This window comes from Paramisgurnus dabryanus, chromosome 8 (assembly GCF_030506205.2).
Source record: "Paramisgurnus dabryanus chromosome 8, PD_genome_1.1, whole genome shotgun sequence".
In the NCBI taxonomy this organism is placed as follows: Eukaryota; Metazoa; Chordata; class Actinopteri; order Cypriniformes; family Cobitidae; genus Paramisgurnus; species Paramisgurnus dabryanus.
The window spans coordinates 2,307,964-2,333,060 of NC_133344.1; the positions used below are offsets into that span (position 1 = coordinate 2,307,964).

The window sequence follows — 25,097 nt, forward strand, 5'->3', positions numbered from 1 at the left end:
CCAGGTGGGAGGGCGCACGTATGGAGCTGTCAAAACAAAACACATAATGAAACAAAGACAAAAGCGGCCGGTAAGACCGAAATCATGACAATAACTCGCTTCATCTTGGCGGCTCTCTCGCGCACGTGCAGAGAGCTGCGCTCTGTCCAAAGGCAGATCATTAGGTAGTAATCCTGTTTATGATATCCATTACAATGAGTTGTAGCAATACATCCTTTGTGTTTAAAATATAAATCGCGTTCCGCTGAACTAATGTTTTTAAAGGCACCTCTGAGAGGTTTATTTTCCCTCGCTTGAAAAGCTGACCGAACGTGACATGGGGGCGTGGCAGCATCGACGATCCCATTTTTTTATTCGAAGTTCGAGGTTGTGACTTAATTTCGATCGATTTCGATTTAAAATCGAAATCGTGACACCCTTAGTCACCAGGGAGGTCTGCACTCGCGCAATTTGAACAGGATAGCGAGGCAGATTTTTCTCTGGGCTCAGGTCAAGTCCATGTCACTCAGAGCAGTGTACATCCCAGGGAACCTGTCCAGGCAGACATTATCGACTGGGGAATGGAAACCCCACCCAGACATAGTGTCTGAGATTTGGACCTGATTTTACAGAGAGGAAGTGGACCACTTGGCCTCTTTTCAGTGCAATGTCTCCTTTACTTCTTTCTGAGTCCCCTATCCCCCCTGGGTCTGGACGCAATGGCGCACACATGGCCGTGCAAGCGCCTCTATGCGTTTCCTTGAGTGGCGCTGCTCCTGCAAGCTCTAGCCAGAGTTCGCCAGCAAGGCTCTTGCCTCTTACTGATAGCACCGCGTTGGCCGAACAGAGTATGGTTCTCAAAGATAATATCTCTCCTCAACGATTCGAGGAGGGACCTTCTGTCTCATATGATAATGCATCTCAGGCCTGACCTGTGGAATCTCCATCTTTGGCTCCTTAAGGGTACCAACTGAGGGACACAGGCTTGTCACCTGATGTTATTGAAACTATTTTGAGTGATATGGCTCCATCCACTAGAAAGAATAATGCCTTTAAATGGGGTGTCTTTGAAGCATGGTGCACGACACATAATGCAGATCCTGTTAACTGCCAGATTGCTACAGTTCTGAGTTTTCTGCAGGAAAAGCTGTCAGCAGGCTTATGCCCATCCACTCTCAGGGTTTATGTGGCAGCTCTTTCAGCTTGCCACCGTTGGTGGACGGGGCGCTGCTCGTGAGGCATCCTCTGCTCGCTCGCTTTATTCGTGGGGCAAAACGATTGAGGAATCCAGCAAGAACTAAGATCCCTTCGTGGGACCTAGCTATAGTCCTTGAGGGTCTGGTTCAGACCCCCTTTGAACCTCTAGAGTCAGCGTCTGATAGACGTCTGACACTAAAAATGTTTTTTCTAATGGCAATAACTTCTTTAAAAAGAATTGGGGATATGCAGGCTCTGGCGGTCTCGCCATCCTGTCTAGATTTCGCTTTTTCAGGGAACAAGGTTACACTCAAGTAACCACTCCGTTCACACACAACCACATCTGTGCCAGGCTGCCAGCACTTAGATTGAACTAACAGTCTTATACATTAACTCAATGTTGTCACAACGGTGCTCACAGACGACACAGAGCGGATCCAAATGCAGCTGAGAGATTTTATTAAAGGTAACAAGAAAAACAAAACAAACACACGCAGGGCAACAACGCCGTAACAACACACAATGGAACGCAATCAAGGGGTGAACAGGAAGTAACTAAATGCAAACCAATAACCAATCAAAACACAAAACAATGACTCTAACAAGGGGGAGGAGCATATAGACAATGAAAAACCATAGTAACTAATGACGGGGTGGAGACCAAATCAAACACAGGGGAAACACAGGCAAGACTAAAATCAAACAACTCAAAATACTACAGCACGACAGGGTAAGACAATGCAATAATAATAAACATCACATACAACAACCAAAGCATAACATAATACAACAAAATCACACAGACAAGAACCCTGACAAATGTCAATGAAAAGATCATGAGTAACCTCTGCTATTACATTAAATTTACAACATTATATATATCTTAGTGAGAAATTCAATATGACAAATGAGAAACACTGATAATAATAATGTGTCTGATTCTTGATTCTCAATTCTGCTGCCCAGACCAGATGTAACCGAACCCGACTATAAGGGGAGAAAGACTGAGAATCAACTACAAGACTTTAATGAAAACATGAGTCCTCGTTTCAGGTGAATTTTTAGTTATTATTTTAATTGATAAAATAAATTGAATATTTCATAAACTGTAATAATATGTCATTGTGTAATAATCTGATATTTATATTTTACAGTCATGAGTCTAATCTTGCTGAAGTCCTGAACACATTCAGATCAAATCTGAGGAAGAAGTTTGAGTGTTTGTATGAGGGAACTTCAAATAACAGAAACCTAACATTACTGAATGAGATCTACACAGAGCTCTACATCACAGAGAGTGAAAGTGGAGAGATCAGTAATGAACATGAGGTGAGACAGATTGAGACACGATTCAGAAGAACAACAACAGAGGAGACACCAATCAAATGTAATGACATCTTTAAACCTTTACCTGAACAAGACAAACACATCAGAAGTGTGCTGACAAAGGGAGTCGCTGGCATTGGAAAAACAGTCTCTGTACAGAAGTTCATTCTGGACTGGGCTGAAGAGAAAGAGAATCAGGACGTCCACCTCATATTTCCACTTCCTTTCAGAGAGATCAATTTGATGAAGAACAAAACACTCAGTCTTTTAGATCTTCTTCATCTTTTCTTCCCACAAACAAAAGAAATGGAAATCTTCAGTGATGAATATAAAGTGTTGTTCATCTTTGATGGTTTGGATGAGTGTCGTCTGTCTCTGGATTTTCACAGCAGTGTGAGGTTGTGTGATGTAAGTGAATCAACCTCAGTGGAAGTGATGCTGACAAACCTCATCAAGGGGAATCTGTTTCCCTCTGCTCTCATCTGGATCACCTCCAGACCAGCAGCAGCTGATCTCATCCCCTCTGAGTGTGTTGATCGAGTCACAGAGGTACGAGGCTTCAGTGATCCACAGAAGGAGGAATACTTCAGGAAGAGAATCAGTGATGAGAGTCTGTCTGATCAAATCATCTCACACCTGAAGTCATCCAGGAGTCTCTACATCATGTGTCACATCCCAGTGTTCTGCTGGATTTCAGTCACTGTTCTAGAGAGAATGTTGAGTGAAGCAGAGAGAAGAGAGATCCCCAAGACTCTCACTCAAATGTACACACACTTCCTGATCATTCAGACAAACATCAAACATCAGAAGGACTATGAGAAGAAAGATGAAGACATGATCTTCAAACTGGGGAAACTGGCTTTTGAGCAGCTTGTGAAAGGCAATCTGATCTTCTATGATGAAGACCTGAGAGATTGTGGCATTGATGTAGCAGAAGCATCAGTGTACTCAGGATTGTGTACTCAGATCTTCAGAGAGGAGTTTGGTTTGTATCAGGGGAAAGTTTACTGCTTTGTTCATCTCAGCATCCAGGAACATCTAGCAGCTCTTTATGCTCACATCTCCATCACAAACAAAAAACAATATGTGTTTAAACCAGGTCAGTTTTCTATAACTTTACAGCGGCATTCATTAGCTGATTTACATCATCGAGCTGTAAATGAATCTTTAAAGAGTAAGAATGGACATCTGGATCTTTTCCTGCGTTTTCTTCTGGGTCTTTCACTGCAGTCCAATCAGATTCTCTTACAGGATCTACTGACACAGATGAGAAGATGCTCCTACAAGAAAGAGGAAACCGTTAAGTACATTAAACAGAAGATGAATGAGAAACTGTCTACAGAGAAATCCATCAATCTGATTCACTGTCTGAATGAACTGCGTGATGATTCACTGGTGAAGGAGATTCAACGTTATGTGAGATCTAAATCAGTAGGAAAGACCAAACTCTCCTCTTCACAGTGGGCAGCTTTAGTTTTTTTGTTGTTGACGTCTGAGCAGCATTTGGATGAACTTAATCTAAAACCATTTATTGGAGATAAAAATAAAGCAGACGAAGTTCTTGTGAAACTGCAGCTTGTGATTAAAGAAACCAAAAAACTACAGTAAGTAAAACTAACAACAATCACATGACTGTTAACATATTAAAGCAACACTGTGTAGTTTTTTTTATGTAAGATTGGCTCACGACTCCCCCATGAGGTTGAAAAGCACAACAATGCCTGGTATCAGACACTCTTCTGCAGGTAGGGGATGGGTGGGGCTGTGTTTTCTGACCCGACCACGTGACTTACGATTGTGGCTGTAGCAGCTAGGAGGCTAATCAGGTTACAGTAGAATTCATACAGAAAGTGTTCTACCACTGAAATAATTTTAGACACATTATTTAAAGGTCAGGAAAAAATATTGTTGCTTTAATACAATTAATCTAATTATTTTATGATTTTATTTTGAATTCTTACTTTGGGAGAATGTTTTCTAACAAAAGTCATTTTCCTAATGTTATAAATAAATCAGCAGTCAATCTCAAAAAAAGTTCACAACGTTCCCAAAAACGTTCTGCCAATATAAAAAGTGTCCAGTTTTCTTGATTTTCTAAGAATGTTTCTGTGTGGTCTGAACATTAGATGAATGTTACTGTAACTTAGTGTCCCTGTGTTCTTGTGTACTTGTGTTTTGGGTTTACTCATATGTCATATGTGTATTATGTGGTTTACTTGTGTACCCTTGTTCCTAGTTGTATCTCCCTGTGTTAAAGGCTCTCTAAGCGAATCTGCCAGACGTTAGTTATTGTTGACGTTTGAAACTGTTTTCAAACAGACGGAGCGTAGCTAACTCCTCCCCCTCCCCCTCCCTTCCGTGCTTTCATGAACGCGCCCAACCCCCACCCCCAAATCCTTCTTGTCGTTTATTGGCTGGAATACTTTGTTTTGTTTTGTGAGCTAGGTTTGGCCATTTGTTGATATTGCCGTTTGTGAAGCCTGGGCTGTCTACAGAGATCGCGTTTTTTTACAGTTTGATCAGCGGACAGGCAGCAAGCAGATAGTGAGGAGATGTTTCCGGTATGTAACAAAAAATTTTTATGGTCTAAAACGCTTCAATTCGCTTAGAGCACCTTTAATTAGTGTCTCCGCCCCCTTGTTTGCTACCATGGTTACTCATTGCTCTCATGCTCTTCCCCTTGTTTGTTGTCATAGTCACTGATTGTATCTGCTCTGTCATTGGTCTTTGTCATGCATTTATACCCTGCCTGTTCATTCTGTGTTTGTCGTTCGTTGAAAGTTGTCGCATGTTCCTAGTGTTCCCTAGTTCTCGTGTTTACCTTGTTTACATTTACTTTTGTTGGAATAAACGGCACTTGGATTCGCACTTTGCCTCAACCTGTCTTACCTGGGTTTCAACCGTGACAGTTACATTCTACCATTTTCAAACGTTATGATAATGTCATGTTTTAATGTTCACACAATGTTTAAAACAACAACTGTTTTCTTTATTGACTTTTTTGCTTGTTATGTAAATGATAGGAAAACATTGCATTTTATAATGTTTAAAATAATAATAATAATATAAAACATTATTTCTAAATGTTCTGTAAAAATATTGCTGTAGAAAACACGATTCACTTATTAGGTTTAGATGTTGATGATTTGTTTTTTATTTAAAGTCACCATTATTGTGATTAGTGTTTGTTTTAGTTGGACTCTTAACCCTTGACATTTTGCTGGCTAGTTTTTCTCTGGTTGCATTACTTTGTGTGTATAAATAAGATAAGATAACTAACTTTTTACTATTTTCTTTGTTACCATGTTTGAGATTCATACTCTGATTCTTGATGTTTGTACGTCCAGTAGCGGAGTGGCAATCGGGAGAGTTGAGACATTTCCCGGTGGGCCAGTCTGATAATAGTTACACATTGTGACTTATATAGCAACCCCATCTGGCGGCTTAATGTGCGGCCGCTTTCCTCTCGTCAAATTTAGCAGCCTCTTTGATCAACACAGTAGGCTATATGAAAGTGCTCAACCTGTTCGGCAGGTCCAACCATGTCTAGGATTTTTTAAAATTGGGGGATCAGTGAACGGCTCCTCCCCAAATGGCATAGCCTGTTTGCCTTTGATGTAAAAAACTGCCAAATGCCTGTTTATTGCAGTACATATTCCATCAAGCGGATAGACTATTTGATAGTAAGTGTGGATTAAGGATGTTTAAAATCTCTAGCCTGGTGGTCAGGACATGAATGGATCAAATCAGTACATTTGCAAAGGTTTATCTCCATATGACTATATCATAAATAAAAATGAGAAGGGTAACTTTGCAGTATCACATGATATATTTCCTACTATGTGATTTCCATATTATAGACGAGAGTATTCAACTAAAATATGCAGTAAATAACCACACAACAATATTATTTCTCAAAACTTTGACAAAAATAATTTTCAAAGGAACTGTATTCTTACAGTTATTCAAAGATTCACACATTATTCCGCATGTGAATTGAATATAAGATGAAAGGTATTCATATAATGGCAATGAACGTTTCATATGGCAATAAATATCTACACATAACTTAACAGCATATTGAAATTAATAAACAGACAAGGAAGCAGGATTGACATGTAAATTGTATTATTATTACCGGAAAAACAGCAATATTTCTGTAATAAACTCTAAGGTAAATGCGCCAAACCCGCTGTTAACCGCACTAACAAGTCTAAATAAGCAATAACAGTGGAAAAACATTATTATTATACATAACATTATTATGACAAAAATGATGTTTAAAGGAAAAATTCAGTTACAGTTATTCAAAGATGCACACGTTATTCCATATTACTCCCGTTTATGAGCACGTTCATCTCTGGCATCGCTCTGTTATAATAGCCTAGCTGATTGACAGGTGCGCATCTCCATCTTTCAAACAGGTAACATATAATTTTGTATAGTTACTCATTTAGGAAAATTAGCCACAATTTAATAATTTTATTATTATTATGAAAATGTTTTTTTTTTTTTGAAGATTGATTACGATTTGTATTACCCTAGTTTTACTACAAATACGAGACCTTTTTTTACCACGGAGGGCCGGTGGTATACAGAATTTTACTGGTAGATTTTTTGGTCCCACTCCGCCCCTGTGTACGTCCCAAATATACAGCTGTTAATTTTTTGTCCAAAGTTTCTAAAAATTCTTAATGATAAACTGCTGTAAAAGTGCTAGATCTCATTTACATTAATGACAGAAAACAAACTTTTGATGAGTTAATCAATTAATTACATGATGATCTTTATCATTATGTACTAGTGATGTAGTACTCGAGACCAGTCTCGAGATCGATTTTTGCTTTCTCTGACTCGACTCAGACTTGTTCCTTCAAAGACTCGGTCTTGACTCAGACTCAACTGTATTTGAAAACCAACGGAGTCGGTCTCGACTCTGTCTCAACCCTTCAAAGATTCTTTTGACTCAGACTTTGCATAGGCGATCTTGTCCCGATCACTATTATGTACCAACAACCACAGAACTGCACCATTAACTTTACGTTACCAAAACAAATGTGTTTTATACACACAAAGTTAAAACAATCAGGAAATAACTAGCAAGCAAAAAGTCAAGGGTCAAGAGTCCAACTAAAACAAACAATGATCACCACCATGGTGACTTTAAATGAAACAAATCATTAACATCTAAACCTAATAAGTGAATTGTGTTTTCTACAGCAATATTTTAGAGAACATTCAGAAATAATGTTTTATAAGTTTTAAAATAATAAAATGCAATGTTATCTATCATTTACAAAACAAGCAAATAAGTCTATAAAACTGTTGTTGTTTTAAACATTGTGTGAACATCTTAGAATGTCAAGAAAACTGGACACTTAATGACACAAGAGGGCAGCACAGAAATAAAACAAATGATTGAAGGTCATAACACCCCCACACTTGAAGCGACACCATGTAATTTTTCAACCTTCATAATACATTTTCAAGACCCTTGTGATAGTACACCAACTTTAAATAGGTTGAATGAGATGTCTACCATAGCCTCACGGGGTCTGTATCGCTTTTACTCGTACTTTAAAACTTAGGGTTTTGGGTAGTAACCAGAGCACAAAAAAATGTGACCAGTCACGGAAAGTAGGGACACAAGTCGGATCTGGGGCATTTTGAGTTATTAGTAGATTCTGAAAGTGCAGTTTCTAAGCTTTCTAACGATGTGTAACACATGGAAATCTGATAAGATTTGGAGAAGTTGTGGCCATTTGAATGTAACACATTCAAGAAAGAGAATGCTGAGACATTTGAGAAAGAAAAAAGTTAACACTTTCCCTTTTCCCTGGCTGGAGAGACAATAGGGCTCATTTACATCTCATTTAGCTAAGCCATACCCCCTGTAAAGCCGTTTTGAGATACATCATATGTAGTATTTTATTACAGAAGTCAGAATGAACAACATGCAAAAATAAACAGGACTTTACCTTTGTGGGGATCACAAGGTGAATCCAGTCTGTTTCAGATGTGTGAATCATATAATGATTTTTGTCCACAAATGCGTATAATCCGTGAAATATAGATATATAGTCTATTGTTTACATCAGATTTCGCATGAACTTCTGGTAATACAATATAATATACAATCTGAGGACTATTTACATCGTAACATGTAAGGGTATTTCAGATTACAGTCCGGTATTTGCGTTCCGTTAAACACATAAACCCGCCTTCAAATTTTGTATTTAAAATAGGGAGGTAGTATAATAAATAATCCAAAAACAGCACCGTCGAAAACGTGAAGTCCTTAAGGGATGTTACCAGTCGCTCGCTCGTTGCTCCATCAGCCAATGACTTCATGGAAAATATTGATAGACAAAACATGTAGCCAATTATATAAAAAGTTCAACGATCTCTGTGTAACTTATGAGTTTGACTTCCTGCTGCGCTGCAAGACGTCAAAGTACCGCGAGAGCGAGTCGAAATTAATCTACTTCGTAAGATTTCTAAGAGCTCTCGCGGTACTTTGACGTCATCCGACTGCGGCGCCCCATAAAGTCAGTGACGCGGCCAGTGCCGGCGCCAGCCGAGCGCTGATGAGGGGGCGTCTAAAATACCAGAGGGGGCGATCACATGAATGCATATAATTCCCCCAGCTAGAAAATACATAGGTTTGGTACATTAAGTTTTAAAGTGTTATAAACAAACATCTCTGTAATACAACCACAAAAACTACAGCTATAGCAACGTACAGAGCTCTGAACAATACAACAACAACAACAAAAAACGCATACCTAACGTTACATATTAGCACAACACTACTCATTTGAAGTTCAGACCCAGAGGTAGAAATAAATTTTACGTAATGGTGGGGGGCAGTGTTGGCAAATAGAGTTGATGGTTTTCAGCCCAAAAATTGTCCAAACGCAACATTTTATCAACATTTTGGTTCAATTTGATCATATAACGTAGTTATTTTAACTGCCACAAGTAATGCACCATAAGCTAGCGATTAAGCAGCTAGAGAACCACAATAGCAAAATGACAATAACTCGTTTACATATACAGCTATGCTGTAGGATAGGCTAATTCAAATTCGTTAATTATAAATTTAACAATGTCTGTTTTTATCTATTTACTCCTGATAAACAGGTGTGTGTGAGAGAGAGAGATAGTACAGGCTTACCTTTAACGTTAAATGCAGAAAAATAATAGGCTGTTGGTTGTACGTTGACTTGCAAGGATGCTGAAGAACATGAACATCTGAACTTTTCAAAACTATGTACAGTCTGGCTGAAGTTCATGGTGCCCGAATTGACTTAATGACAGCCGAACATTTGGATCTTTGCACCTGAAATGCTCCGATAATTCATCCACGCCACGGCATTAATTGATGTGTGACAATCCGGAGTCCGGTTTGTAGAACTTCCAATGCTATTTTCCATATATCCATTGCTACAGGGCAGGCCCAGGTCACTCTCACACTCCTGTCTGTAAATTTTTATATAATTTCCCACTTCGACATCTTGATTTCCCTCTGAGACTTAGAACGCGGGCTCATTGTCGGCGTGCCTCAAGCCGTCAACACAAACTTGTTCAACTTCAGGCTCGGCTGCAAGAACCAACAACCACATGACGTCAAAGTACCGCGAGAACGATTCGAGAAATCATACTAAGTGTCGTTTCGTCTCGCTCTCGCGGCATTTTGACGTCTTCGCCTGATGAATTCGAACAAGCCTATAGGCTACACATGAGTGGGCGTGTGTCACGGTAAAATACATGCACACTTGTTTTTTGTTTTGTTAAATAATTAGACTTTAAAATTCACTTTAGGAAGACAATACACAAGGCAAACGTGATTTTTAAATAGCGCATTTAATGGTGATCTGAGGGTGCGGGATATTGCCAGTGAGGGGGCGACGCCCCCTCACGCCCCCTTGTGGCGCCGGCCCTGGACGCGGCTGACGTACAATGCGGCTGACTGTTATCTGTTCCGCCCCAGCTTTATTTTTCTTTTGTTTTGTGCGCCCGAGCTTCATTTACAGTCTGGGGAGACGCACGCTATAAGTTTGAAAAAAATAAATAAAACTAAGCAAACATGTCTGAGGAACAGGGCAGCCGCGTCATTACAAGTCACGTGACTTCACGCTCGAGCCGGAAGAGAAGACACTGCTGAATAAAGTCGTAATTCTTGCTATTTTTGGACCAAACTGTATTTTCAAGGTTCATCACAATCTTACTGACCCACTGATGTCACATGGACTACTTTGATGATGTTTTTATTACCTTTCTGGACATGGAAACCGTACATAGATTTTCAATGGAGGAAACAGAAAGCTCTCGGACTAAATCTAAAGTAAAAACATCTTAAACTGTGTTCCGAAGATGAACGGAGGTCTTCCGAGTTTAGAACGACATACGGGTAAGTCATTAATGACATTATTTTCAGTTTTGGGCGAACTATCCTTATTCAGTAGTCACGCTGTTCCCTGTGGGGGCGGAGGCGAAAACACAAGCTTATCCAGTATGTAAATATACACACAGACAATGACGCCCCCCGCTGCACGCTAGAATCTCTGGAAAAACAAGCCTATTTCAACCGCAAAATGTACGCTTTTAAATATACATAAACTGCTATCTCAAACATGGAGAGGCTTCTTCGTGATCTCAACTAACAGATTCTGCAGTAAAACAACAATCACAAATTTTGAAAAAAAAAACTTTGATTCTCATTTTCTCGAAACTTGTGCTGCCGACTTGTGTCCCTGGTTTTCGTGAAGGGTCACAAATACAAAATTTGACTGCTTTACACCATACGTCACTTCCTCCACACAATTATTTTTTTAACGTGAATTTTGCTGGAGGCTACTTCAGGAGTGTAGAGAGCAACTTCTATTATGTGACTCTGTGGCACCGTGTTAATGTTACGGACATATGACATGGGCGACCTGCGTTCGATTTCCCTATAAGGCAATTTTTTATATAAACTCACGATCTTGATTCATACATAAATGCGATCTTCTTTATAATTGACGGTGATTTTCTTGCATATAGCTCCCTGTATTTAGATGCTGCATTCACGTGTTCACGTATTTACCTTTCTTTTACTGTCTATGGTATTTACATTACAATCCAGTAGGGGTGGGCGGAATGACCAAAAATCTATTTCACGGAACGGAATATTTCACGGTACATGTTTTTCAGTTTATATTGTTTTTTGATGATAAAAATGTACAGAAATACACCACTCACTATAGCTTTTAACTAAATGCTCACAATAGTTTTAAAATATGAGCAATTTAAAGTCACTAATGTTAAAGTGCAAATGCCCAGAAGATAGCAACAGATAAGAGAGCTGTAACCAGCGAAGAGGTGAGAGCTATCCAAGTCAGACTAACTGTGTCTTTGTGTGCCAGCCACTGCCTGTGGAGAGAAAGAGAAGGAGAGTGAACAAACGACAAAGAACTGTACGAGCCCGAGTGGTGAAGTCCTCGTGAAGTGGAATACAGGTACGCAGACAAGAGATTCACTTCAACAACTCATACTGTTTTACCTCTGCCTCCAGGAAGGAAAAGGAGGGCACCACGGATAGCGGGGACAGGCAGGAGCCTGTTCTCTACGTCTCCCTTGGGCCTACAGCGCCTTGGGCCCCCGTTGCCCCCCCCCCTCTCTGTCACTCGCTTGGCCATAGCCTGCCTGGAAGGCAGAGCAAGGAGTTTAGTTTTAATTGCCCTTTCCCCAATTCCCCAAGTCTTTTTAAATATTTAAATCAATAAAGATTGTTTCATATATTTTACCTGTTCTTGTCGTTGTCTGGTCATTGGGTTGGCTTTGGGGACCTCCTCGAGGTGGAAGTGGAGAAGGGGCGTGGCTGTTAGTTGAACCGTAGCCAGCCCCTGGGCGTGACAGATTTTGGCGTAGTCGGCAGGGCCTCCACCTCGAGTTGAGTAACCAAGGTCGCCCAATGACCGACAACACGGGACCCGCAGCCCAACCCCGTGCCACACCCGTCTTTATGGGTAGCCCATGGATCCAAAAGTATGGAGGAACAGAGTCGGAAGTACGGCTGGCAGAGTGGAAGGCCCAGTTGGAGTATCTGGCTGACTTACAGGGCCTTAGTGCAGCCCAGCGACTTCAGTTTGTACTGCAAGCCGCCCCCGCAGCTGTTAGAGCCACCGCCCAAACTGTGTTCCAGTTTCTCACCGAGCAATATGGTGACCACACCCCAGTAGCCGTCCTCCGTTCCCAGTTCTTCAATTGTAAACAAGGCCCCCGACAACCCATTAGAGCTTTCGCCCTGAGGCTGCGAGAACAGTTCACCCGGCTGCAGACCCGTCGTGATCATGGGCTAGGAGACGGAGAGACCTTGTTGCGTGACCAGTTCCTTCTGGGGATGAAAGAGGGCCCTGTGAGACAGAGTCTGAGGGTCTAGTTTCGCAGGGACCCCGGGCTCACGTTTGAAGACCTAAAGAAGGAGGCACTGGCCTTGGAGGGTGATGATGCCGAAGTGAGTGAAACCCCGGTATGTGCGGTCATAAGTGGAACCGCGCCAGTGCAGCCCGAGGGTTCTGATTGGAAGCAATCCTTGAAAGCGGAACTTCTGAAAGACGTTCGAGACCACATGTCTGAGCTGTCTAAGACCCTCTTGGGAGAGCTGCGCCAGGGACGGGCACGGGAGGAACCAAGGCCGGCACCCCGAGATCGAGTCTACTCAGAGAGGGGCCGAGAGCCACCTGGACGCCCGAACCGTTTCAACCGGCCCCGATTTGAATGGGACGAGCAGGGACGACCAATCTCCAATCGCTGTGGGGAACCAGGCCATTATAGTCATCAGTGTGGGCCCCGCAGAGCATCCGAAGGGGTTTTTTAGGTCGACCGGCCACAGTGGGTCGTGTGGCCGGGACCCCTCGAGAAGACCCGAGAAGAGGAGATAGCTCTAGGAACCAGATGGTCGGGCATAGCCCGGTGGCAGAAGTAAAGGTGTGCGGCAAGACGATTCAGTGCCTGGTGGACACGGGCTCCCAGGTTACGTTGTTTGCAGAAAGCCTCTCACAAGAAATATTCGGAAAGCAAGGAGCAGAGGCCCCCTGGCTGACGTTGGAAGGTGCAAACGGCCTTGAGATCCCTTACGTCGGCTATAGATTGACAGACCTAGAAGTCCACGGGGTGGTGGTCCCCCAAAAGGGTGTGATCATCGTACAAGACAGATGTTTGGGTACTCACCGAGCCCTATTGGGCATGAACGTCCTCTCTGAATGTTGGGAGGAATTATTTCAGGCTAGGCCTGGCCCAAGGATCTCACCTGCCGAGAGGCCCAAGTGGGAGCGCGTAGTGGCTGACTGCCGCCGGGTCCAGATGACCCAGGTCCGTAGAGACCGGGAGGAGGTAGGAAGAGTAATGTGTCGTTTTGCTTTGTCTATTCCCCCTAGAAGTGAGGCTATCGTGTGGGCGAGAGTACCATTTCGAGAAGCTAGCCCAGAGGAGTGGGTGTTGGTTGAGCCCCACACGGACTGCCCACAAGTGGAAGTTGCACGGGGCCTAGCGGCGGTCCATCTGGGGAGGGTCCCTGTGAGAGTACGTAATGAACACCCATATGCAGTGCACTTACACCGGCACCAACGGCTGGCCCGGCTGACGAGAGAGAGATGTCAGTTTTCGTCAGGTGTGCCCTACTGTCATTGAGGTGGCCCTGACACAGATGGATGCCCCGTTGGATGACAGGGGGAGAGATGTGCCGAGACACCTTGCTGGTGAGTCGCTGCAAGAGGAAGACCTAGAGCGGGCACAGACACAGAAACTACAGGCACTCCTTCGGAGATGGCAACATGTGTTTGCAAAGCATGATGAGGACTACAGGTGCACCAAGGTGGTGGAACACCACATCCCTACTGGGGACGCAGGGCCAAGCAGGGAGAGATACCGACCGATCCCACCGACCTTGTATACAGAGGTACGCACACTCTTACAGGGCATGCTGGGCCGAGGCATTGTCAGGGAGAGCAGTAGCCCCTGGGCGGCCCCTATCGTACTCGTACAGAAGAAGACAGGAGCCTGGAGATTCTGTGTGGATTATCGTAAGTTGAACCTAGTAACGATGAAAGATGCTTTTTCCTTACCACGGATTGAAGACTCTCTCACCAGCCTCACGCAGTCAGCATGGTACTCCACCCTAGATCTGGCCAGTGGCTATTGGCAGGTGCAAGTGGCCGAGGCAGACCGGGAGAAGACCGCCTTCACGACCCCTTTCGGATTGTTTGAATGGGACCGGATGCCCTTCGGGCTCTGCAACGCTCCGGCCACTTTCCAACGTCTGATGCAACGCTGCCTTGGAGGTCAGTTGATGAAGTCAGTGTTGGTATATTTGGATGATGTGATTGTTTACTCCCCAGATTTCGATTTGAAGAGGTCTTCCAGGCCATGGAAAGAGCATACGAACGCGAACGTCCTTTCGAGACTGCCTGAGGTGGAAGGCCCCAGATACCGGGCAGACCAAGAAGAAGATAGCCGTGGGGAAGGTTATATGATAGGGGCCGTGGATGTGCCGAGAGGCCAGAAGGAGGTCGTGCCGGAAAACTGGGGGTGGGACCCCTGCCGGTGGATAGAGAGGCAGGCCCAGGACCAGGATGTGTGTCAGGTGAGGGAGTGGGTAGAGCAGGGCCGACGGCCGACGGCCGACGCCACCAGAGAGACTAGCCCAGACGGAGACTGGGAGAAGACTATTGGGACAGTGGGAAAAGCTTGAGTTGAAGGAAGGAGTGCTTTGCAGGAAGATTAGCGACCCGAAGCTGGGCGAAGAAGTTCGCCAGATCGTGGTACCCGCAGATCAGGTGACAGCGCTAGTTTCGGCTTACCATGACCAGCTGGGACATCAGGGACAAGAAAGGACCATATCCCTGCTGCGTAGATTCTTCTACTGGCCTGGGCTGGAGACGTCAGTGCGCAGCTTGATCCAAGCCTGCCCCAGGTGCATGTTGTTTAAGTCCAAGCGAGAGGCTCGAGCACCGATGGTGCCCATCAATGCCAAAGCCCCCCTCCACATCATGGCGATAGATTTCCTGACGCTGGGCCGGCCACAAGATCGCTACCAAAACATCCTGGTCATTACCGATCTGTTCACCAAATACGCTTGGGCGGTCCCTACCCTTGACCAGACAGCGAATACCACCGCTACAGTTCTATGGCGGAACGTCTTCCAGACATTCGGATACCCTGAGTTCCTGCACTCTGACCAAGGGGCCAACTTTGAGTCTAAGGTGATCCGAGAGTTATGTCAGCTGTATGGGTGTATCAAAACCCATACAAAGTCGTATCATCCCCAAGGAAATGGCAGCTGCGAGAGGTTTAATCAGACCCTATTGGGGTTACTAGGGACCCTGGACCAACGGCAACAGAGCGATTGGGTGAGTGCCTTACTGAACCTCCTGCAAGCTTATAATAACAGTATACATAGCACGACGGGGTATGCCCCGACTAACCTGATGTTTGGCAGGCATGTGAGGATGCCCACTGATCTGGTCCTGGGAGTGGCAGCAGACAAGGAAGAAGTAAGTGTGACCGAGTGGGTAGGGCGCCACCATCAGCGCTTACACTTTGCCTACGAACAAGTGTCAAAGAAGATACAGACGACAGGGGAAAGGAATAAGCGGCTTTACGACCGGACTGCCCGAGATGCCCCCCTGTTACCAGGTGAGAGGGTCTTGGTGAGGGATAATCGGCGGCAAGGAAAGGGAAAACTAAGCGATCGCTGGGAGAAAGTTCCGTATGTAGTCTGCAAGCAGCAGAGGCCGGGGCAGCCGGTGTACACCATCCGGCCCGAAGGGAAGCCCGGCCCCGAACGTGTGGTGCATCGGAACATGATCCGCCCCTGCCCAAACTATCCCGAGGCCGTGGGAGAGGTGGTCACGGAACCTGTACCGGCGGCCCCCTGGATTGGAGGATGGGCTGTGATACCCGGCAGACCCGTGGTGGCGCCACCCCCGGTTGCTCCGAGAGAGCCAGGAGCAGCACCCGAACCACCTGAACACGATTCACCCGTAAGATGTTCCAAACGGGAAAACCGAGGCCGCCCCCCTGCCCGCTATGGTGAATGGACGACCCAGAGGCATTCTAGGGACTAGAATGCATTGGCGGGGGAGGATGTCACAAGGTGACGACCTTTTCGGGGGCGGAAGTTTCCGTCCGGACCGAGAAAGAGAGACACCGGACTTCCGGTAGCGCCGCGAGAGATAATATCATCAAATCGAGCGCAGCTGTGTGTAGTTAAGAGGAGCGCCGGGTGATTGGAGGACACGAGCATACAGGGCAGTATTTAAGAGCAGTCCAAATCACAGTTTGGGGTTGGTTGTTGACGTTGTACTGAAGTGCTGTGTGTACTCATCGGGTGCGTTGCTGGTGGCGGTCCGGCTCTCTTTCCTAGGCTGAAGCGGTGTAGTTGGAGAGATATTGTGAACCTTAAAGGTTGAAAAACGAACGGATGAAATCGTAAACAAAGCCACAACATAAGGAGAAGACCGGAGTATATGTGAGTACAGACCTGCAAGTGGATTTGTGTAAACGCTGGAGAGACGCCCTGTTTTGCAGGATTGATGTTTTACCTGTTGTGTGGACCAGAAGCAAAGGACAGTGAGATAAATCGTTTACAGTACTTGTGAGTATAACATCTGGTGAAGACGCTTTGTATACCAACCTGTATTTCCAGTGGATACCTCCAAGAGTCAGCAAAGAGCCGCCGCCTGTGGAACAAGAGAACGAGAGTGAGCACCAAGAGAACGAGCTGTGTGAAAACCTATACTTACCAAGAGCTGTATCCAGCGAAGAGGTGAGAGTCATCCAAGTCGGATTAACTGTGTCTTTGTGTCCCAGCCGCTGCCTGTGGAACTAGAGAACGAGAGTGAGCACCAAGAGAACGAGCTGTGTGAAAGCCTGTACTTACCAAGAGCTGTATCCAGCGAAGAGGTGAGAGCCATCCAAGTCGGATTAACTGTGTCTTTGTGTCCCAGCCGCTGCCTGTGGAACAAAAGAACGAGAGTGAGCACCAAGAGAACGAGCTGTGTGAAAACCTGTACTTACCAAGAGCTGTATCCAGCAAAGAGGTGAGAGCCATCCAAGTCGGATTAACTGTGTCTTTGTGTCCCAGCCACTGCCTGTGGAACAAGAGAACGAGAGTGAGCACCAAGAGAACGAGCTGTGTGAAAGCCTGTGGAACAAGAGAACGAGAGTGAGCACCAAGAGAACGAGCTGTGTGAAACCTGTACTTACCAAGAGCTGTATCCAACGAAGAGGTGAGAGCCATCCAGGTCAGATTAACTGTGTCTTTGTGTCCCAGCCACTGCCTGTGGAACAAGAGAACGAGAGTGAGCACCAAGAGAACGAGCTGTGTGAAACCTGTACTTACCAAGAGCTGTATCCAGCGAAGAGGTGAGAGCCATCCAAGTCCGATTAACTGTGTCTTTGTGTCCCAGTCGCTGCCTGTGGAAAAAGAGAACGAGAGTGAGGGCCAAGAGAACGAGCTGTGTGAAACTTGTACTTACCGAGAGCTGTAACCAGCGAAGAGGTGAGAGCTATCCAAGTCAGACTAACTGTGTATTTGTGTGCCAGCCACTGCCTGTGGAGAGAAAGAGAAGGAGAGTGAACAAACGACAAAGAACTGTACGAGCTCGAGTGGTGAAGTCCTCGTGAAGTGGAATACAGGTACGCAGACAAGAGATTCACTTCAACAACTCATACTGTTTTACCTCTGCCTCCAGGAAGGAAAAGGAGGGCACCACGGATAGCGGGGACAGGCAGGAGCCTGTTCTCTACGTCTCCCTTGGGCCTACAGCGCCTTGGGCACCCGTTGCCCCCCCCCCTCTCTGTCACTCGCTTGGCCATAGCCTGCCTGGAAGGCAGAGCAAGGAGTTTAGTTTTAATTGCCCTTTCCCCAATTCCCCAAGTCTTTTTAAATATTTAAATCAATAAAGATTGTTTCATATATTTTACCTGTTCTTGTCGTTGTCTGGTCATTGGGTTGGCTTTGGGGACCTCCTCGAGGTGGAAGTGGAGAAGGGGCGTGGCTGTTAGTTGAACCGTAGCCAGCCCCTGGGCATGACACTATTATGTGATGATTATAAAGTTTGTTTTAAGGTCTTGACGCCCTTTACTTTCTATTAGACCTTAACATTTGCATCTCTTTCTCGTCTTTACGATCAAATATGTTTGTATAAGCAAATGGCGGGTCAAACTACATCGCTCCAGCAGCGCACGGTCACTGATATAAACGCGGGTTTTGTCTTATCTTGCTTAAAGTTCAGAAAACTTTACAACTATTATCATTATGTGCGAGAAGAACTCTTTATTTGGCGTCGCAGCTCCTTGCGCTTGCCTAGAGAGACCTCTGCACACGAGACCGGCCGGTTGCTGCATGAGGAGAGAGAGAGCGCGAGAGAGAGAGTGCGAGAGCGAGCAAGACAAGAGTCTCGCTGCGTGACCCGCAGTGGATTCACTGGCACTTATTATAAAAAATCCACAAATAACTCGTTAATTTTTTATAAGTGAACTATTTTACATGTTTCTCCATCACAGTCAGTCTAACATGCTGGAGGGCAGAGTTAGCCACGCCCCCTTATTTGCCTTCCGCAGAAAAATCTGTTAGGTCTGACATTTTATTCCGCGGAAACGGAATATACCGTCATACCGCCCAGCCCTACAATCCAGGATGCTATAGCAATCAAACTTGCTCAAATTCACACAGTGTAAAACCAAACCCTATTCATTCACCAATCCCTATTCATTCACCAATCAGATCCGAGCGTTTCTCTCTTCTCTCTTCCTCTTTTGCTGCGTTCCGCTGTCGCTCCAAATCCAAGTAAACCAATGTGTTTAGGTCACGTATTACAAAGCGGCAGACCTAAACACATTGGTTTACTTGGATTTGGAGCGACAATTTTCACACAAAAGAGAGGAAAAACGAGCGCCCTTGCGGAAAATCCTGGTGGCGAGGGAGAGAGAAACGATGCAACAATATTTGTTTCGAAAAAGGCAAGGAAATACTTCTGGTCGTTTCTCAATCGGAAGGCTGCAGCCTTCAGAGGTCAAATATGCAGGCTGCATATGTCATCAAGCCTGGTTTATTAAGGTAAACTGAGCATTACATTCGCAAGTCATAAGCATACTGCAACAATTTACAATTAACTAAGTACAGAGGTGGGTAGAGTACCCAAAATCTGTACTCAAGTAAAAGTACAAGTACTTATACAAAAATGTACTCCAGTAAAAGTAAAAGTATCTAATCTAATTATTTACTTGAGCAAGAGTAAAAAAGTATTTGATGAAAAAACTACTCAAGTAGTTACTTACTCGTTACTTCCGATCTGATAAAGAAGTAGCGCAAAAGCACTGAATTTCAGACTACTTGGAGGGTTTTCACAAACCTCTCCTTAAAAGTCTCATTGTTCTGCTTATATACAAGTAAAGCAGCCTTTCTCAGTCCTGCAATGGGACAGTAACATCACATAACGTGTCATTTGAGAAAAAATCTCAAACACACACACACACACACACACACACACACACACACACACACACACACACACACACACACACACACACACACACACACACACACACACACACACACACACACACACACACACACACACACACACACACACACACACACACACACACACACAGATGTTTTCTGACGGTTAACTCTGTATTTATTTTCATGTTCACAACAAAAACTTGTCAGCATCTGCCTTTAAACATGCAAACAGTAAACAAAAAAGGACATGTGTGTCTGTTTGTTATGATGTTTTTATATGAATAGGTTATTTTCATTGCCATTAAAGTACAATTACTGAACATAAACACGAGCACATCAACTCTACATTTATTATAATATATAATACATGTTTCTTTAAAATCAAACTTTATTCTTTTATTTTTATTAATTCATACTTTTAGAAGGATTTAAATAAAATACAATCCCGTTTATTTGAATGTATTTTCTACACATTAGTTAGGTGTCAGGATTTGTGTACAAATGCAAGACGTCCTTACATTTTGGTGTTCAGTGGGGAAATTACACGGAAATGTGCAGATGAACGTGCTGTTTGTATGGTTTAACTTACACTAGGTTTTGTCATTGCTTGCACAAGAGTGCATATGGCAAAAAAACTCGGACACTGTGTGAAATGACCATTAATAGTGTTCAAATAGACAATACTGTGACACTTACTTCAGGTTGGATCTTGAATTTCTGTACGCTGAGATGTCAGCTCGTTTATTGAACAAAGCATGCATCGCATTATGAAACTCTTCTTTTTGACCTCTTGGAGTGAAAACATAGACCGAACTTGAAGCCGCCATGCATGATCTGCCTCCGATATCTCGCACAATGCACACGCGCCCTCATCTGCTTCTCCTGTCATCTACGCGCGGTCGCGCGCGCTAAAGGGTGACCGCGCGGTCGCACGCGCTACAGGGTGACGCAGCCTGTCTCGCGAAACTTTCGAACACGCCCTATAAACTTTTTTAAAAATATATATTCATTAATTATTACCATTTGAAAGTAGCGCAGTAACGCCGCCGAATGTAGCGAAGTAAAAGTACAGTTTTTTCACTAGAAATGTACTTGAGTAAGAGTAAAAAGTACCCATCATTAAATTTACTCTAAAAGTACTAGTTACCCAAAAAATTTACTCAAGTACATGTAACGAAGTAAATGTAATTCGTTACTACCCACCTGTGACTAAGTATAATAGTCAACTTTATAATTGTTAATATTCTGAAATAAGAATTTTTGTCTTGTCACTTTTACCCTACTCCCTTATGTGCTCTCGTCCTGATTATGTAATCATATGCACCTGTTCCCCATTTGAGTTGTGTCTTTATTATGCCCTCTCGTTCTCTGTCTTGTGCTCGTTCGTTCATCCAGATTCAGTGTGTTTGGTTCATGTTCTTCGTGTTCCCTGCTGAAAAAACCAGCATCAAACCAGCATGGTCCAGCATGGGAATTATGCTGGTCTATGCTGGTTTAGCTGGTGGTCACAGCATACCAGGATGAAAACACAACATATGCTGGTATGACCAGCATGGGATGCTGGTGCTAATGCTGGTTTAGCTGGTGCTAATGCTGGTTTGGTGCTGGTTTAGCTGGTTCTAATGCTGGTGCTGATGCTGGTTTAGCTGGTGTTCACTTGAAAACCAGCACCAAAACACAACATATGCTGGTTTTGCTGGTATGCTGGTTTTTTCAGCAGGGTTACCTGAATCTAGTCCTCAGAGTTTCTGTTATTTTGTATTCAGTGTTTGTTTCTTGGTTTTGTGTTTTACTACATCATTTATCACCTGTTTTACCCCCTCGTGGGTTTTTGTGTTGGTTATTTAAATAAACCTTCGGTTTATTTTACAGTTGTCTGTGTTTGGGTTCTCTCCCTTATTTATACCGTGACAAAGATAGTCTTGATGACGTATGCAGCTTAGAAATACAACATCTGGAGGCTGCAACCTTCAGATTGAGAAATGGCTTCTACCACGAGTTCCTCATCAGACAGTTGTAACATGACTGCATTTCTCCCTGATGCCTCAAAATGTTAATCACTTAGCGTTTTAAAGGTTTAGATCTTAGTTTAGTTTTAAGGTTGGCCAGTTCTTTTCCTTTGCGACAGAGGCGCTTGTGGCCTCTAGGGGTGCTAGGCGTGAAAAATACATGTCTAGCGCCCCCTAGTGGCCAAAAAGTTCTGCGGTGTGCCTTTAAACTAAACATCCTTGTTTTACTGATGAATGCGGGATAGGGTGTTGCCAATTACATTGTCAATACCTTTCTTATGACAGATCACTAGATTGTAACTCTGGCAGATTAGAGACCAAGGCATAAGGCAATGATTTGCATTTGACATCCGCTGCGAAAACACAAGAGGACTGTGATCAGTATACACCGTAACAGATGCTGTGCGCTGGAACCGACATAGTTCAAAATGTTGTAATGCAAGAATTAAAGCGAGATTCATAGGCAGATTGACATTCTGAAGACCACTTACACGTAAATGAAACTGCTTTACTTAAAAGTCTAGAGAGGGGACTGGCTATTACTGAGAAATTTCTACAAAAGCATCTGTAATAACCAATCATACCAAGAAAACGACAAAGTTCCTTCTTGGTGATTGGAAAAGGAAAATAAAGAATGGCTTGTTTTTTTTTAATTAAGTGGACGGACTTCACCATTTCCCACCTCTTTTCCCAAATACGTGATTGATGCACAACAAAATTCACATTTTGCTAAATTCAAAGTCAAATTTGCATCTCTCAAATGTTTGAAAACATCATCCAAAGTTCTAGGATTATCCTCCCACGAATCATTGTAACATACCTCATCGTCAAAATATGCTTCACAATTGGACACATTAGATAGTACAATGGACATTAATCGCTGAAAAGTTACCCTTTTAGCATATCTAATTTAGTCACAAACTGAGCGTTCCTTACTCGATCAACACAATCTTCCATGCGGGGAAGTGGAAAAGAATCAGCTTTTGTTGACCTTGCGATAACCAGTACAGAATCTGGAGGATATCTGGCTTAGGGATGAGTAAACATGGAGAACACCATGGACCAGCACTAGGAATGGCTAGATTGTGCTCTAACAGGTACTGGGTTTCTTGCTTCATTAAGTCTCTTTACTGGGTTTATGCGATAAGCGTTTTGCTTAACTGGGGCAGATGAACCAACATCTATATCGTGAGTTATCACATAAGTAATTGAAGTGAAGTCATTAAACAAGGTTGGGTACCTTTTAATAAGAGTGGAAATATCTGACTGAGCCGATACAGACAAACGTGACAACTTTTCAGACAAATGTGACAATGTTTCAGAGTTGTGTAAACAAGCTGATAAAAAGAGAGGCACTACTCATTTTCAAATCATCAGTCTCAGACGAGTATTCGGACAGTGGCACAATAACTGGTGCAACAGTAACAACAGGTCTACTAATGTCAGATTCAGAACAGACGTTTTTAGCATATTGATGTGGCAGATGTGTGACTTTTCTTATGATCAGGGGTTTCAACTACATAATCTGTATCTCAAAGTTTCTCTTTGATCTCATACGGGCCAGCGAATTTGGCAGTAAACACTGATCACAATGATGGTGGTTTGTTGCAATTGAAACTCAATTGTGCTGTGAATTATTTTCTCTCTCTCTCTTTCTCTTTGCACTAAATGGTTGTGCTGTGGTTGGATAGTGCAGATAAAGGGGGCGGTATTACCTTATTCTGACATCACAATAGGAGCCAAATTACAATGACCTATTTTTTCACATGCTTGCAGAAAATGGTTTACCAAAACTAAGTTACTGGGTGGATCTTTTTCACATTTTCTAGGTTGATAGAAGCACTGGGGACACAATTATAGCAGTTAAACATGGAAAAAGTCAGATTTTCATAATATGTCCCCTTTAAGTGACAGTTTTTTAAACGTAGTGAGTTTTCATTTGGTTTTGTACAAAACCGAGTGATTTTTGAGTTAACTTACAAACTGAATGCAAGGATTCACAAAATGTACTGACATAATCAAAAACATTAGTAGTGGGTGACAGACGACTAGATAACAGAATTTGCTCTTGCAGAATTTTCAATGGTCCACAAACAGTGTGTCCAAAAACCAATTCAGATTAACTAAATCCGAGAGAAGTTTGTGTCGTGTTTCAAACTGCGAATAACAAGAGTGGAACATGCTCATCCCATTCCTTCTCATGCTCTACACAAAAAGTTCTGAGCATCGACTTCAAAGTTTGATGGAATCGCTCAATGGCACCTTGTGATTGAGGATGGTATGCACTGGATACTTTGTTTAATGGCCAACTGTTTCATTACCTTGGCGAACACATTAGACATAAAATTTGTACCTTGGTCAGACTGAATGTACTTTGGCATTCCAAAAGTAGAAAGTAGAAAAACTTGACAACTGCCTTAACAATCGCACAAGCTTTGATTGTAAGGGTATTGCCATAGGAAACCTAGTAGATGCACACATTAGCGTCAAAAGATAAGAATTACCAGACTTTGTTTTAGGTAATGGACCTACACAATCAATCAAGTTTTGCTCAAATGGTTCTCCTAACACAGGTATTGGCTTCAACGGGGCAGGAGGAAGTACTTACTTGATTTGGCTTACTAGCAATTTGACATGCGTGACAAGATTTACAAAATGTAGCCACATCTGACTTCATGGAAGGCCAAAAGAAACATTTCAACAACTGATCGTAAGTTTTACGAATGCCCAGATGACCAGACAGTTTGTGATCATGTGCTACACTCAGCACTTGCTGTCTGTAAGGTTTTGGAACAACTACTTGAGAAACAATGTTCTAGTCATTCTTTTCGTGACATGGAGACTACTTACTCATAAAAACATTATCCTCAAAATACTACGCGACTGAGTGCTCGGACAAATCAGACAACTCAACGGCATTTTTTATGCAATGATCAGAATTGATCAGTATGTAGAGCTTCAATCAACGTTGGTTTACTAGTGGGTAAATCGACATTTGGCAGTTCACACAGTTTTACATCAACTGTAACCTCATTTTCCTTACATCTGAATTTTCAGCACACAGAAAATAATCT

At 43.4% G+C, this 25,097-nt stretch overlaps 1 protein-coding gene across 1 annotated transcript; it reads left to right on the forward strand.

The window, feature by feature from the left end:
- Positions 1–2,186: 2,186 nt before the first annotated feature.
- LOC141279797 (protein NLRC3-like) lies at positions 2,187–4,127 on the forward strand. The gene is made up of 2 exons (XM_065282022.2): positions 2,187–2,229; positions 2,331–4,127. The coding sequence occupies exons 1-2, from the start codon at positions 2,213–2,215 to the stop codon at positions 4,108–4,110; spliced, it is 1,797 nt and encodes a 598-aa protein (XP_065138094.1). The 5' UTR covers positions 2,187–2,212; the 3' UTR covers positions 4,111–4,127.
- Positions 4,128–25,097: the final 20,970 nt, after the last annotated feature.